We start from the raw sequence: 14,917 nt of genomic DNA on the forward strand, positions 1-14,917 counted from the left end.
TCCTGCAAATAAAAGCCCAAGCTTTGCCCAAGGGGTACGGGGAGCGACCGGTTCATCCTCCTGCGTGCGCCCCCGGCTCGCGCTCAGCACCTTTCAGTGCCATCGCCTCGGTGGATGCTCGCCCTTTCCCCCGGGGGCTGAGCTGGATTTCCCGGTGTAATGAGCCGGGTTTCACCTTACTTTTCCCGGCGCCTCGTGGGGCAGCTGATGGCAGCTGAGTTTCCAGAGCGATGGGAATGAAACCCCAAGGAAAAACCGAGCGCCCCCATCACCACCAGAGCATGGGCGCAGCCACGGGGGGGTCCCCAGGGCAAATGGCTGGGGACATCCACTCCTCCTGCCCCACCTCTCACCCCTCCAGATGGGGAGGGTGGTTTCACTGCCTAACTTTGCCTTTTTCCCCCTTTTTTTTTTCCCCTTCCCCAGGGTCCTCGATAAGCAGTGAGTCGTCCCCGGTCTCGTCGCCGGCCACCAACCACAGCTCGCCCGCCAGCACGCCCAAGCGCGGCCCCATGGGCCCCATCATCGTGCCCCCGGGGGGGCACAGCGTGCCCAGCACCCCCCCAGTCGTCACCATCGCCCCCACCAAGACGGTCAACGGGGTCTGGAGGAGCGAGGGCAGACAGGTACGGCCAGGCTGGGCGCACCAGGGGGGTGCCCGTCCCCAAAAATCACGGGGACGGCGGCGGTTCCCATCCCGGTGCCACCCGGTGCTGTCCCCCTTTTGTCCCCTCTCCCCCCCCGCCACGTCCCCAGGCTGCCATCAGGAGAGGAAGGCAGCAGAGGCGGAGGGAAAAGAGCCGGGGGGGGGGGGGGCAGAATACGACGATGCCGGGGACGCGCCGGCTAATTAAGAAGCATCGTTAGTGGTTCTCTCCTCTCCTCTCGCATGTTACGAGCAGATTCCCGGGGGGATTATGCCACTTGGAAAGACTAATTAAACCACAAAGCGGGGAGGCGGTGGGAGGGGAGAAAAGAGGAGGGGGGGGGAGGAACAAAACGAAATCCCCGGGGTGCGGGGTGCCTGGGTGCCGCCCGCCCCGCCGTGTCCCCCCCCCCCTCACCAAATCCCCTCGGCCTCCTCTTCCCGAGTGACCCCGGAGGAATCTGGGTTAACCGAGCGTGCTTTATTGTCTGGCAGAGCCGTGCTCGCAGCGTGACGCCCCGAGACGAGGGGGGGGAGGTAATTAGAGCAGAGCCTGGCGCGCACAATGAGCCCTGATGCGCTCGGCGGGGGCTGCCGGGGGGACGCCCTTTGTGCCGGCTGCGGTCACCTTGGGACCGTCCCCGATGGCTGGGGGGGGGCTGCACTGGGGCTCCTCCGGGAGGAGAGGAGATGAGGAAGGGTCTGGATCCCGCTGCCCCCGCCTTGTCCCCAAATTCCCAGCTCGCAGCCCCCGCCAAGGGTCCCCCCGGCGTCACCAAGGGTCCCCCCCGAGCTGGGGGTGTTGCGAGCAGGGGGTGCTGGAGAGCTCTGGGGAGCAAAGCTGCCTCGAAATCCCTCTGCAGGTCCAACGTGTCCTGTCCCCGGCACCTGGTGTAGCCCCCCCCAGCCCCCAGCCCCGCCTATAACAGCACGGATGCTCCGTGGCTGCTCCCCACGACCTTCCCAGTGGGACCCCATCCCCTGTGGGGTCCCCACCGTCCCCTAATGCTCTCCCCCTCCCCTTTCCCTTCCAGCAAGAAGCGGGCTCCCGAGGCAGCAGCAGCAGCAGCAGCCGCGAGCGCCTCATCTCCGAGCCCCCCCTGGCGCAGGAGAAGGCCGGGGGGGGCCCCTCGGTCCCCTCGCACCTCCTGGGGACACCCTACTCCTTCGGGCTGCCCCCCAGCTCCGTGGTGCAGGACTCCCGCTTCCCTCCTCTCAAGTGAGTCCGCGGGCGACGGGGATGGATGCGGGACGCGGGTTTCCCCCCCCCCCAAGGTCGGGGTGCTCGGGGTGGGGGCCGCATCTCCCTGCTCCTCACCTTTCCGTCCTTTTTTCTCCCCAGCAGCCTGCAGCGCCCCGTCCACCACGTGGTGCCCCCCAGCGCCGTCACCGAGGACTACCTGCGCAGCTTTCGGCCCTACCACACCGCCGAGGAGCTCCGCATGTCCTCCCTGCCTCCCCTCGGCCTCGACCCGGCCACGGCGGCCGCCTACTACCACCCCAGCTACCTGACCCACCACCCCTTCCCGCACCCTGCCTTCAGGTGGGCATCTCATCCCATCCTATCCGGGGCGAAAAGGATGAGCACCGGTGTCCAAAGGGCTCGGATCCCCTCTCCGTGCCCCTCACGTGCCATAAAGCCCCCGTGCCACGAGTTCCAACCCTCCAGGATGGAATTTCTCCCCTTTATGGCCATTTTGGGGGGTTCTGCACCCCGCTCAGCACCCCTTTTCCCCCTCCCTCTCCCCCCGCAGGATGGACGACTCGTACTGCCTGTCGGCGCTGCGCTCCCCCTTCTACCCGCTGCCGGCGCCGGGCTCGCTGCCCCCCCTGCACCCCTCGGCCATGCACCTGCACCTCTCGGGCGTGCGGTACCCCGCCGAGCTGTCGCACTCCTCGCTCTCGGCGCTGCAGTCGGAGCGCATCTCCAGCCTCGCCGCCGAGAGGTGAGCGGCCACGGGGGCGGCCACCGCGGCAGGGATGGCACGGGAACCCCCCCCCCCCTCCGGGGATGCTAACGGGCACCCGCGTGGGGCTGGGGGTGTTTTTTTTTTGTTTTATTTTGCAGGCTGCAAATGGACGAGGAGCTGCGGCAGAGGGAGCGGGAGCGCGAGAGGGAGAGGGAGAAGGAGAGGGAGCGGGAAGCCGACCGGGAGCGGGAGAAGGAGCGCGAACGGGAGCGGGAGCGCGAGAAGGAGCTGGAGAGGGAGCGCGAGAAGGAGCGGGAGCGGGAGCTGGAGAGGCAGAGGGAGCGCGCCCGCGAGAAGGAGCTGAGCATGGTGAAAGCCATGGAGGGGCCCTTCCTGCCCATGGCCGAGCTGCACGGGCTGCGGGGACACCCGGCCGAGGAGCGGAGCAAGGCGGCGGAGCCGCTGGCGCCGGGCAGAGCAGGTAACAACCCCGCAGGTGGCGGCGGGGCCGGCCCCTCGTCCCTTTTTCCCTTCTCCAGATGGCAAAGCCGAGGGGGTCGGGGACTGTCTCGAGTGGCGGGGGCCAGCTCGGGCTGCGGGCTGGCTGTGCCGGCTGCCAGCTCGCTGTGCCAGCAGCCCAGCTGCCGCGGCGCGCTCAGCGGGGCCGCTGCGGAGCGCGGGGGCTGTTGGAGAGGCGCCGCGGGGTTTGTGCCGCCTGACTTCACCCCGGCACGCCAAGCAGCTGGGCTGGCAGCGGGTGGGCAGCCCCCCGCAGCTCCCGATACCTCGTACCTGTGGGGCTGCTCCCCAAAAAGCCAGGCGGGGTTTGGCGTGCGCCCTCCTGACACCCGGTTCCCCTTTGTGCCCCCCCAGAGAAACTGAAGGACTCGGTGCTGCCCACGCCGAAGCCCATCCAGCACCCGCTGCACCCGCCGCCGGCCTCGCACCACCCCGTGCCCAGCCTCATCCCCAACCACAACGTGTTCCCCCTGCCTGGCAGCAGCGCGGCCACGGCGCTGCTCATCCACCGCACCAACGAGGAGGAGAAGTGGCTGGCGAGGCAGCGCCGCCTGCGCCAGGAGAAGGAGGACCGCCAGTCCCAGGTCTCTGAATTTCGGCAGCAGGTGCTGGAGCAGCACCTCGACATGGGGCGCACCCCGAGCCAGCCCGAGCCCGAGCACCGCCCGGAGAACCCCAGGTAGGGCCCCTGCTGTAAGCCCCGCACAGGGCGGCGTCTCCAAATTCATTTCCACCCTCTCCGAGGACGGAGCTCGCCCTTTTCTGCGATCCCTGCTCCCGTTCAACATCCAGCGGGGGTTTTCCCCTTCCTGCTTCTTCTCCCCACACCGTGCGCCCCCCAGGAGCTGGCTCGGGCTCCCCGTTAGCTCGCCGAGACCCCACCTCTCTCCCAGCCGCCGGGCGAGCAGAAACGATTCCTTTTTCCCCGCTGCCAGCAGGTCCCTGCCGCGCGGTGCCAGCCGTGCCGGCTGCGCTGGCAGCTCCGGCCATCGCCGGTGCCCGACATCTGCGCGGCGGCAGGCGGCGAGCCCGGGAGGTGGCCGGGGGCCAGCGGCGAGCGGCCAGGTGCTGCCGAGGCGGCGGCACCGCTGATTGCAGCTCGCCCTCGAGCACAGCCCTCGCCCCAAAAGCTGCTCCCCCGCAGCGTGCCGATGCGAGGGGGGCACCCCCTGTTTCTCCTCCCGGCTCGCTGCGGGTTTTCTCGCTCGGTCGCCGCGCGCTCCGGCACTGCAGGCTCCCGCGGGCGGCTCTGCTGCTGGCTGCCATTGTTATTTTTGGGTATCAAGGGGATTAGCGCGGCTAATCGAGTATAACAAGGAGCGGATTGAGGGGCTGCAGAACGGCAAGTGCCTGCTGCAGCCGCCCGGCCCTCTCCGGAGCGGGGAGGAGAGAGCAAGGTCACCCTGAGCACGGCAGCACGCGGGGACAGGCGGCCCCATCCCCATCCCCATTGCTATTTCCATCCTGTCCCCAAACCAGCACCCCGCACAGCCCCTCCAGGGTCTGCTGGTGCCCCCACAACCCATCCAAACAGCCCGGTGAGGAGGGACAGGGACCGATTTTGGCCGGGGCAGGGGCTGCTTTTGGTCAGGGTGCCTCGTGCCGGGGCTCGGTGGAGCTGTGCCACGGCTGCTGCTGTGATGCGCAAGGGGCCGGGGCGCTCGGGCGGAAAAGCGTTAAGCGCCCAGCTCCGGCGCATGAAATGTTCCTCCTGTTGGTCTGCTCCTTCCTGGGGGGTTAGGGATGGTTTTTCCGGGGTGTCCACCTCTCTCCTCACCTCTCCACCCCTCTCCTCTCCCCGCAGGTCAGGACCAAGCCGCCACGAGCCGAGCGTCCGGGAGCCGGGGCAGCACTTCGGCGGCCCTCCACCGCTCATCTCCCCCAAACCCCAGCACCACCCCATCACCACGTCCCTCTGGAACCCCGTCTCCCTGATGGAAAGCCCCCCGGACCCTCCCCGGCGCCTCCCTGAGCCCCACGCCCTCCACGGCCACCCGGCCCCCTTCGAGCCCAGCCGCCAGGGCATCCCGCTGGTGAAGGTGGAGCGGGTTTTCTGCCCCGAAAAGCTGGAGGACGGGGCGAGGAAAAGGGAGGCGCTGGAGAAATACCCCCCGCCGCGGGAGCCCGGCGCCCCCGAGCACGGGGGCTTCGCCCACGCCCCCTTCCTGGCCGAGCTGGAGAAATCCACGCAGAGCATCCTCAGCCAGCAGAGACCCCCGTTAGCCCCGGCCGCCCCCTTCGGCGAGGCCGCCAAGCCCAGCTCGCCCTACAGAGCCCCCCCGCCCCGCGCCCAGGACCCCATGTACATCTACGACGAGTTCGTGCAGCAGCACCGCAGGCTGGTCAGCAAGCTCGACCTGGAGGAGCGCCGGCGGAGGGAGGCCCGTGAAAAAGGTGAATTGGGGGCTCACAGAGCTCTGGGACCCCCCCTGGGGGTGCCCGGGGGTCCCCCGGGGTTGCCGGCAGCCCAGCCCGGTGGCCAACCCGGGGGCGCGCGGTGTGACCCCTCCTGGGAGCCCAAATCAGAGCGGCTGGGTAAATCCTCCGCTGGAGACATGGCCAATTAATAAATGATGAACCGAGGCTAATCAGCTGCTTTAAATATTAATAGGGCCGGGCGAGCGGGGAGGAGGCAACGGAGCTCGCTGTGGGGCAGGCGTTGCCGTGCCCCCTCCGGCGGGGATGGGGCAGCTTCTCGGGGTCCCTGCGTGTCCCCCCAGGGCTGATGCCAGCCTCTGCCCCCTCCCCAGGTTATTATTACGACCTGGACGACTCCTGCGACGACAGCGACGAGGAGGAGGTGCGGGCACATCTCCGCTGCGTGGCCGAGCAGCCCCCGCTGAAGCTGGACACGTCCTCCGAGGTACGGGATTAGGATTGGGATAGGATGGGGATGGGATGGGGATGGGATTAGGATGGGAATGGGGATTGGGATGGAGATGGGATGGGGATGGGATTAAGATGGGGATGGGGATGGGATTGAAGATGAAGATGGGGACAGTGATGGGATGGGGGTGAAAATGGAGGTGTGGATGGGGACGGGGACCGGGACGGGGACGGTGCTGTGCCAGTCTGGAGGTAACCCCGCTCCGCTGTCCCCTGGCGCCCCAGAAGCTGGAGTTCCTGCAGCTCTTCGGCCTCACCACGCAGCAGCAGAAGGAGGAGTTGCTGAGCCAGAAGCGGCGCAAGCGGCGGCGGATGCTGCGGGAGCGGAGCCCCTCGCCCCCCACCGTGCAGAACAAGCGCCGCACCCCCTCCCCGCGCCTCCCCCTCTCCACCCGCTACAGCCCCGACGAGATGAACAACAGCCCCAACTTCGAGGAGAAGAAACGCTTCCTCACCATCTTCAACCTCACGCACATCAGCGCCGACAAGAGGAAAGGTACCGCCCGCTCCCCGCGCCCCGCTGGGGTCGGGAGCCCCTCTCCTCCCGTTTTCGGGGTGCCGCCTCGCCCCGCGGGGGGCCGGGAGCTTGCCCCGCTGAGCAGAGGCTCCGCTAAAACCTCAGCTTCCCACGGGGCAGACAAGGAGAAGCTGGTGGAGATGCTGCAGGCCATGAAGCAGAAGCCGGCGCCGGGCGGCGTGGTGGTGAAGAGCTCGCCGCGGGACAGCCCCAGCGGCCCCGTTGCCGGTGAGCCTCTTTGCCCCTTTCCTCGGGGCCATTTGGGAGCGTCCCTGCGGGACACGGGGGATGCAGGGCGCGGGGTTCTCACCCTCCTCTTCCTCCCGCAGAGCCGCCGCTGCAGCCGCTGCTGCTGGACCCGGAGAAAGCCGCGGGCATCGCCGAGAAGGCGGCGGAGCCGGGGCGCTTGGAGCAGCTGCGAGCCCCCGAGCTCGCCAGGGTTAAGGAACCAGCGGCTTTGGGGGGCGAGAAACCCCCCCGGCTGAGCGACGGGCACCCCGGGAAGAAGGCGCTGAGCATCCTCGGCTACGTGCGGGGCCCCCTGCCCAAGGACATCCCGGTGCCGCTGTCCCACAGCGTGAACGGCAAGAGCAAGCCCTGGGAGCCCTTCATCGCCGAGGAGTTCGCCCACCAGTTCCACGAGTCGGTGCTGCAGTCCACCCAGAAGGCGCTGCAGAAGCACAAAGGTGCGGGGGGGGTGCAAGGAACGGGCAGGAGACCCCCCCCCCATGAACCTATAAACCTCCCCAAAGGGTTGGCACCACCCAGGGCGCATCCTTGCGGGGCAACCCGCCCGTGACCCCGCTCCCGGAGCATCCCGGGGAATTATCCCCGGCTGGCACTGCTCCTGCGGTTATAGGGGAGGGTAAAAGGGTTGGGAAATCACGTCCCCTTTGCCACCGACCCCACAAATTCCAGCAGCGAGGCAGGTGGAGGGGGGGCTGGAGGGCAGGGGGCTGACGCTCGGTGCCCGCAGGGGGGACGGCGGCGCTGACGGCGGAGCAGAACCACAAGCTGGACGCCTCCATCCACTACAACATCCCCGAGCTGCAGGCTTCCAGCCGCCTGGCCCCGCACAACGGCACGGCCGAGGGGGCACGGCTCGCCCCGCAACCGGCCTCCGAGGAGGAGGAGGAGGAGGAGGAGGAAGAAGAGGAAGAAGAGGAGGAGGAGGAGTGCCCCAGGCCCAAGTGGCGAGGGATCGAGGCAATTTTTGAGGCTTACCAGGAACATATAGAAGGTACGGTGGGATTTTGCTGCTTTGTGGGGTGGGGATGGGGGTTATGGGGACGCGTGGCCACGCACGGACCCGCGGAGCCCATCCTGGCTTCGTGGCTTCCTCGTTCCCTTGCCCTGCAGCTGGGTTAGGGAGAAACGAGCTGGTTTGGGGGCTGGAGGAGGTCGTGTCCTCCCCGGGAGGACGCGGGTGCCGGCACGGGGCTGGGTTTTGGGGCGCTCAGCCCGTTCCCCGTGCCTTGCAGAGCAAAACCTGGAGCGCCAAGTGCTGCAGACGCAGTGCCGGCGGCTGGAGGCGCAGCACTACAGCCTGAGCCTGACGGCCGAGCAGCTCTCGCACAGCATGGCGGTGAGTGGGGGGCACCCCAAAAGTGGGGGGGGGGCCCTGTCCTCCTGTCGGGGCGCCCCTCCTCCTGCCCCATCCTCCTGCGGTGCCCCCATACACCTGCAATGCCCCATTCTGCAGTTCCCCATCCCCCTTTAGTGACCCCATCCCCCTTTGGTGCCCCCATCCTCCTGCAGAGCCCCCATCTTCCTGCAGGACCCCATACTGCTTTGGTGCCCCCATATTCCTGCAGTTCCCCATCCCCCTTTGGTGTCCCCATCCTCCTGCCATGCCCCCGTTCCCTTTTGGTGCCCCCATCCCCCTTTGGTGCCCCCATCCACCTGCAATACCCCGTTCTGCAGTTCCCCATCCCCATTTGGTGCCCCCATCCCCCTTTGGTGCCCCCATATTCCTGCAGTTCCCCATCCCCCTTTGGTGCCCCCATCCTCCTGCCATGCCCCCGTTCCCTTTTGGTGCCCCTAACTCCCTTTTGGTGCCCCTAACCCCCTTTTGGTGCCCCTAACCCCCTTCGTTACCCCCATCCCCCTTTGGTACCCCCACCCCTCACCGCACGGCGCAGCCAACCCAACCCCTCTCCCCGCCACAACCCCCGTCCCCACCCCACAACCCCCCTGACCCCACTGTTCCCCCGCAGGAGCTGCGTTCCCAAAAGCAGAAGCTGGCCTCGGAGCGCGAGCGGCTGCAGGCGGAGCTGGATCACCTGCGGAAGTGCCTTGCCTTGCCCGCCCTGCAGTGGTCTCGGGGTTATTTCAAGGGGTACCCCAGGTGACGCTCCCCGGGCTGGGCCAGAACACATAGTCTAGAAATAATAATCTATTTTATTACCTGGAATATTTAATATTTTTCACTGGGAGGTTTGAAGCTAAAAAATAATAAAATAATTAAAAAAAAAAAAAAAAAAAAACACAAACAAACAAACAACACACACACACGAAAAAAAAAGGAATTAAAAACGGAGAATGTGCCATGCATGAAGCAAAAAGGAAGGCGGGAGCCGGGCGCTCACCCCGGCCCCGTCCTTGGGGGCGACCCCCCCGCACCCCCAACACTTTATATAGCTCATTTTTTTGTTTTTTTAATTAAAAAAATCCGATTATAAAAACTCCGCCGACAACACTAAAAGCCGGAGGAGCCCCACGGGGCCGGTGGCGGGGGCAGTGTCGCCCCCATACACCCCAAAACGTGTCCCCACCCCCCCCCCCTTACCGTGGGGTTTCCCCCTGGAAAATGCACTTGGCTCTCAAATAAAGTCCGTGAACTCCTGGAGGCACCTTCTTCTTCCTCTGCGGCAGGCGGGGGGGTTTGGGGTTGTGGGGGTCTTTTTTTTCCTGCAATTCGAGTCAAAAAAAAAGAAAAAAAAAGGTGCTTCAGCCTTGTACTGTGTATATATATTAAAGAAAGACAAAGTTTTGTATGTTTTGATTGCTTTAATTGTTGTTATAAAAAGCTTGCCTTTTTTTTTTTTAACGTTTCTGCTTTTTTTTTTTAATTTTTTTTATTTTGGCCTTGGTTTCCCCCCTTTTTCTCTCTTTTTTTTTTGGCACAAGGACTTGCTTTTAGCACTGGTGCTGCTGCTGGTCAGGGCGGAAAAGCTAGAAAAGAAATTGAGAAAAAAAAGAAAGAATTGAAGAAAAAACAAATCCCTTTTCCACTGGGGCAGGTGCTTTCACACCGCAGCCCCCCCCCCTTTCCCATCCTTCCAATTCTGATGATTTTTTCCCTTTTCCCTTTGGTTTCTGTTTTTTTTTTTGGGGTCCCTTCAAGTGCTGGGGCAGCTGCGGTGCTGCATGGAGGGGGGCGAGTCCCAGTGCCCCAATCCTAAAACCAGTGGGGGCTGCACAGGGTTGGAAAGGGGCAGCACGGGGAGGGGGGACCCAACCCCACTGCAGCGGGCACAGCCCCAAAATCCCCCCAAATCCCCCCAAATCCCGAAACAATCAGACAGAGCAGAGGGAAGGCGTTTGGGCAGGGGAAATGGGGGCGCACCCCGAAGCTGGGCGCACTCCTGGCTCCTTGGGGTGCTCCCCAGGCAGAGGAAAACCCAACTCCAGCCCTTCCTCACCCCTGCTGCGGGGTCAACACAGCCCTGCCGGGCTCCTGACACCGCTCCACGCCACCTGCGGTCGCTCTGCCCAGCAGCACACACCTCGGGAAGCTCGTTTCTGGAATAAAAATAGAAAAAAAAAATATTTATTTGTTTTAATTTTGCCACGAGACGGGCTCGCCTCTGCGGGGAAAGGTGACCTCTGCCTCCTGCTTCCCAGCCCCTCATTGCGCTCACAAAGGAAGCATTAAACTCCCCTTTTTCCCTTTGGTTTCACAAAAAAAACTGAGATTAAAGAGCAAAACGCCCCCGTGACAGAAATTGGCCTGAGCCCTAAATCCCCGCTGCATCACCAGCCTCTCTGGCCTGGCCCCTGCCCGTTCCAGGCTCCGTGATGAATTTGGACGCAGTGAGACGCTCGCCTTCCCCTTCCCCGAGTGCCAGGCTGGGAAAAAGAGGTTGGGGATGGAAAAATCGTGGGCAAAATTTCTCCCCCGCATCTCCCACGCTGAGATTTCCCCCCCTCAGCAGCCCAAAATCGAGTTTTTGAGCTGGTGCTCGCAGCTTCTCAGGAGGATTCCCCCCAGGTTGTGTCTCTTTGTCCCCACCCCGCGTGGAAATCACTGGAGCGGTAACAGGCAGAGCCAGGAGAGGGCAGGAAAGGCAGAGAGGTGACAGAAAACAAGAAAATAATGGGGAAAAAGAAGAAAAAAACCACTAAACCTGTTCTATCTGTACCTCTTTGGATTAATTGTTACGGAATATATCATTTATTGAATGTAGTGGTTAGCTATTTATGAACACATGGCTGGAATTGCTGGAAACATCCAGGGAAATAAAAGCTTCAACGATGGCAAAGGATTCTTCCTGCCCCAGCAGCCAGGGGGAAGCTGCCCTGCTCCCAGCCAAGCTCAGCTCACGTTGCTTGCCCCCCCCCAGCACCTTTTGACCCCCAGGTGGAACAAAACGCCGGGAGAAATTCAGCGCAGCTCGCTCAGTGGCCGCTCGGTTCTTTATTTTTAGTTTCAGCCACAAATAAAAAAATGAGATCTAGTACAAAACAGCCCGGGCGGGAGAGGGAAAACCCTCTCCTTTTGTCCTCCTGCACAGGGAGCAGCCGGAGGTTGCTGATCTCCCCGGCGCACACGCCTCTGGCTCCTCTTCTCATGGCTCTGAGCGGATTCTCAGCAAAGCACCGCCTCGAAATTCCTCTCTCCCAAGCCGGCGCGTGGCCTGTGCTGCCCTCAGAAGTTCCCTCTCCGAAGCACAGCCACGCCGGGCAGGGCAGGGAGCTCTGCCTGCCGCCAGAGAGCAGCCGAGCAGAGAGCAGCTCCCCGGCAGGCTCCGAATTTCCTCCCCTCCGGGGGAAGGTTTGAGGGTGGGCGCCTCAGAAATCCTGCGACTGGGAGCTGTGGGCGGGCTGCAGGTTGGTGCGCAGCTTGTACATGTGGTCCAGGGCTTGGGTGAGGAACGTCCCGATGGTGTTGATCTCCATCAGGGTCAGGTTATCCAGCTGGAAAGAGAGAAAAAGCCACAAAATTTGAAGCCCTGATGATGCGGGAGATGAGGAACCCTTCCAGCAGCTCCACAGCGCTCGTTTTCCCTCGGTGCCACCCCAAAGGACAACCCGGCTGCCCCCCTCGAGCAGGAGAAGTGCAGAACCTGCAGGATTTCTCTTCCCACCCCTCGGGGAGCTGCAAGCAGAGCTGGCGAGCCCCTGACTGCCTCCAAACCTTGGCGTGAGCCTCCTGCTGCCGGACGAAGCTGTCGGCGGACAGGCGCAGCTTGGCCATGCGCGTGTCCCACGTGTCCTTCACCAGCGTGCGGATTTCGTCGGCCTTGGGGATGTTGTCGGAGGCGCTGGGGGGAAAAAAAAAAAAAGGAGCAGAGCAGGCTGCTGCCAACAAAACCCTGAGAAATTGTCCGGGTGAGCACGCACCCCAAAATGTCCCCCCGCTTACTAGTTTAACAGCAGCTTCGTCAGCTCCATGTAGTAGGGGCTGGGCATGGGGGTGAAGGTGTCCTCTTTGCGTTCCTGGTCCCGCATTTCCTCCAGTTTTTCTGCAAGGCAGCCAGGAGCGGTCAGGAGGAGAAAAAAGGGTAAAAAGGCAGGTTGGTTTTGCAGAATCGAGCCCGTGAGCTGAACTCGGGTAAATGCAGAGAGTGTGAAGGGAGAAAAAAGGTTCCCGGGTGAAGGAAAAAGCCCTAACGCCCATCCCGGGGGCTGGCAGCTGCTGTGCCAGGGCAAGCTGTGCCTGATCTACCCGGGAAGATTTCGGTTTTTTGTGAAAATAAATCAGAGGAGGGAAATCGGATCCTTCTCTCAGCGTTAACTCGTGTCTGGTGAATTCAGCTCCACGTTAGCGGCGGATGCCCGCAGGTTTTTGTGTTGCCCTCGCCCCCGCTGAAGCTCACCCACATCCATCCACTCCGGGGGCACCAGGCGGCATTTCTGCCTCTGCTTCAGGTTGATGGCCAGCCACACCGGCACCTCCACCGGCAGCCCGGGATTGAAAGGGCCCAGGTCCCCCTGCAAGAGGAATCGGAGAGGGAAATATGATGAGGGAAAGGGCTCGGGCACTGCAGCGCTCTGCTCGCCTGGCCTCAGCTGCTTCTGGGGAGTTTTTAGGGGATTTGGAGAAGCCTGAGCCGGGCAGTGCCTCAATTTCCACCTCCTGCTCCCCGCGCCCCCTCCCAGCCCCTGCCCCTTCAGTCCCCCCACACCTCCACCCCCCAGCCCCTGAGCCCAGCCTCCCCTAACCCTCACTCCAAATCCCCCAACTCTGGTCTCAAATGCCCCGATCCTGACCCCAAATACCCCTGACCCCAAATCCCCTCAGCCCCAGACTCAAATCCCCTAGCCCTGACCCCAAAATCCCTGATCCTGGCCCCAAATTCCCAAACCTTGACCCCAAAACCCCCAGCCCCTGACCCCAAACCCCCCATCCATGACCCCACATCCTCCAAGCCCCGTCCCGCCAATCACCTTGGCCCCAAATCCCCACCCCTGGCCCCCAAACTCCCATTTCTGACCCCAAATCCCCTGATCCCGCCCCCAAGCCCCCTCAGCTCTGTCCCCCTGATCCCCCAACCCCTGTCCCCCAAAACACCTTTCCCCTGGCTCTAAATCCCCCATCCCTGGCCCCAAAATCCCCATCCCTGACCCAAAATCCCCATCCCTGACCCAAAATCCCCATCCTTGACCCAAAATCCCCATCCCTGACCCCAAAATCCCCATCCCTGACCCCAAACACCCATCCCTGACCCCAAAACCCCCCTCCCTGACCCCATATCCCCGAATCCTGCCTCTAAACCCCCCCTTCCTGCCCCCAACCCCCCAATCCCTGCCCCCAGCCCCCCTCAGCTCCACCCCTCCCAACCCCCAACCCCTGTCCCCGGACGCGGCCTTCCCCTGACCCCAAAACCCCCATTTCCGACCCCAAAACCCCCATTTCTCACCCCAAACCCCCGTTTCTCCCCCCAGGCCCCCCGTTTGTGCCCCCGGCCCCGCACCCCGATGAGGTGCACGCGGTCCATGCTGAAGCTGGGCACGATGGTCACCAGCTCCTGCTCGGCCAGGAACTCCGCCTCAGCCGGCTCCATGGCGACGGAACCGGAACCGGAACCAGAACCGGCTCTCGGCCCGCCACGCTCCCGCCCTCCCCATTGGCTGCACGGCCCCTAAGCCCCGCCCACCTCTCCCGCTTCCCGCCGCCGGCCGCTTTTTCGCGGTCTCCGCTTGGGGGCGGGACGCGGCGTGGCTCGGAGCTCTCTGATTGGTTCTCCTGTCTTGCCCTTGACTTCCCATTGGCTGTCGCGCGGGGGGGTGGGGAGATGCGCGCCGCTAGCCGCGGGACCAATCCGAACGCCTCCGCGGGGGAGCATTGACCAATCAGCGCTCAGCACTTGTTGCCAGGGCGCCGCGGGGGCAGACTCCCCCTCCCCGGTGCTGCGCATGCGCAGTGCGCCGCGCTCCCTGATGCTCACTGCTGCCCCCTGGCGGCCGGGGCGGGCAGCGCCACACAGGGACCCCTGGGACCCCCAGGACCCCCCGGGCCCCCCCCAGGACCCCGTTGTGGGGCCCCCCGTCCGCCCCCAGCCCTGCCCCTGTGTCCCCGGGAGGCTGCACACGGGCAGGCGCTGCCTGGTGTACAGGGGTCTGCATCCCTGCTGCTGCACGGGGATCCGTCCATCCATCCATCCATCCGTCCATCCAACCATCCAATCTATCCATCCATCCATCCATCCCTCTGTGCATCCCTCCATCTATCTATCTGTCCACCCATCCATCCATCCCTCCATCTGTCCATCCATAATCCATCCACCCGTCCACCCACCCACCCATCCATCTACCCACCCAGTCACCCACCCATGCTCCCATTCAATCACCCATCCACCCACCCTCCTATCCATCCATCCATCCATCCATCCACCCATCCATCCATCCATCCATCCATCCATCCATCCATCCATCCATCCATCCATCCATCCATCCATCCATCCATCCATCCATCCTCCCACCCACCCACCTACCCAACAATCCACCCACCCACCCATCCATCCTCCCACCCACCCCTCCACCCACCCCACCATCTACCCTTCCAGCCACCCATCCATCCACCCACCCACCCACCCACCCCTCCACCCACCCACCCATCCATCCATCCATCCATCCCTCCACCCACCCACCCACCCACCCACCCCCCACACCCACCCCTCCCCACACCCCCGTCCCCCCACCTCTCCCCACCCCATCCCGGGGATGCCCCCGCCGTGGCGCGGTCCCCTCGGTGCCACCAGCGCACACCGCGGC

The 14,917-nt window shown here is 64.0% G+C and overlaps 2 protein-coding genes across 8 annotated transcripts in view; one reads left to right on the forward strand and one right to left on the reverse strand.

Moving 5' to 3' along the window:
• GSE1 (Gse1 coiled-coil protein) overlaps positions 1 to 9,474 on the forward strand; it is a gene marked incomplete at its 5' end in the record, with an annotated part of 94,101 nt that extends 84,627 nt beyond the window's left edge. For 5 of the 7 annotated variants that reach the window (XM_084533200.1, XM_084533204.1, XM_084533203.1 and 2 more), the window contains 14 exons: positions 427 to 626; positions 1,681 to 1,865; positions 1,992 to 2,189; positions 2,401 to 2,592; positions 2,715 to 3,037; positions 3,430 to 3,754; positions 4,880 to 5,469; positions 5,826 to 5,938; positions 6,187 to 6,457; positions 6,584 to 6,706; positions 6,808 to 7,164; positions 7,455 to 7,718; positions 7,960 to 8,063; positions 8,695 to 9,474. In XM_084533200.1, coding sequence (XP_084389326.1) covers positions 427 to 626; positions 1,681 to 1,865; positions 1,992 to 2,189; positions 2,401 to 2,592; positions 2,715 to 3,037; positions 3,430 to 3,754; positions 4,880 to 5,469; positions 5,826 to 5,938; positions 6,187 to 6,457; positions 6,584 to 6,706; positions 6,808 to 7,164; positions 7,455 to 7,718; positions 7,960 to 8,063; positions 8,695 to 8,829 — 3,380 coding nt within the window. In that variant the 3' untranslated portion in view covers positions 8,830 to 9,474. The remainder of the gene's footprint in view (positions 1 to 426; positions 627 to 1,680; positions 1,866 to 1,991; positions 2,190 to 2,400; positions 2,593 to 2,714; positions 3,038 to 3,429; positions 3,755 to 4,879; positions 5,470 to 5,825; positions 5,939 to 6,186; positions 6,458 to 6,583; positions 6,707 to 6,807; positions 7,165 to 7,454; positions 7,719 to 7,959; positions 8,064 to 8,694) is intronic. The other 2 variants (XM_084533201.1, XM_084533202.1) reach the window with 2 other exon arrangements.
• Positions 9,475 to 11,079: 1,605 nt separating this feature from the next.
• Positions 11,080 to 13,783, reverse strand: GINS2 (GINS complex subunit 2). The gene is made up of 5 exons (XM_084533235.1): positions 13,618 to 13,783; positions 12,520 to 12,634; positions 12,066 to 12,165; positions 11,838 to 11,964; positions 11,080 to 11,617 (listed from the first exon to the last, which is right to left on the reverse strand). Exons 1-5 carry the CDS (start codon positions 13,705 to 13,707, stop codon positions 11,492 to 11,494), a joined length of 558 nt encoding a protein of 185 aa, XP_084389361.1. The 5' UTR covers positions 13,708 to 13,783; the 3' UTR covers positions 11,080 to 11,491.
• Positions 13,784 to 14,917: the final 1,134 nt, after the last annotated feature.

Source organism: Aythya ferina (assembly GCF_964211825.1).
Source record: "Aythya ferina genome assembly, chromosome: 12".
In the NCBI taxonomy this organism is placed as follows: domain Eukaryota; kingdom Metazoa; phylum Chordata; class Aves; order Anseriformes; family Anatidae; genus Aythya; species Aythya ferina.

Excerpts from the sequence above, each read along its gene's own strand:
- GINS2 (XM_084533235.1), bottom strand. The coding sequence starts at position 13,707 with ATGGAGCCGGCTGAGGCGGAGTTCCTGGCCGAGCAGGAGCTGGTGACC. Across the intron at positions 12,166-12,519 it reads CCCGGAGTGGATGGATGTGG|AAAAACTGGAGGAAATGCGG; the intron begins GTGAGCTTCAGC and ends GCTGCCTTGCAG. Across the intron at positions 11,618-11,837 it reads AGCAGGAGGCTCACGCCAAG|CTGGATAACCTGACCCTGAT; the intron begins GTTTGGAGGCAG and ends CTCTCTTTCCAG.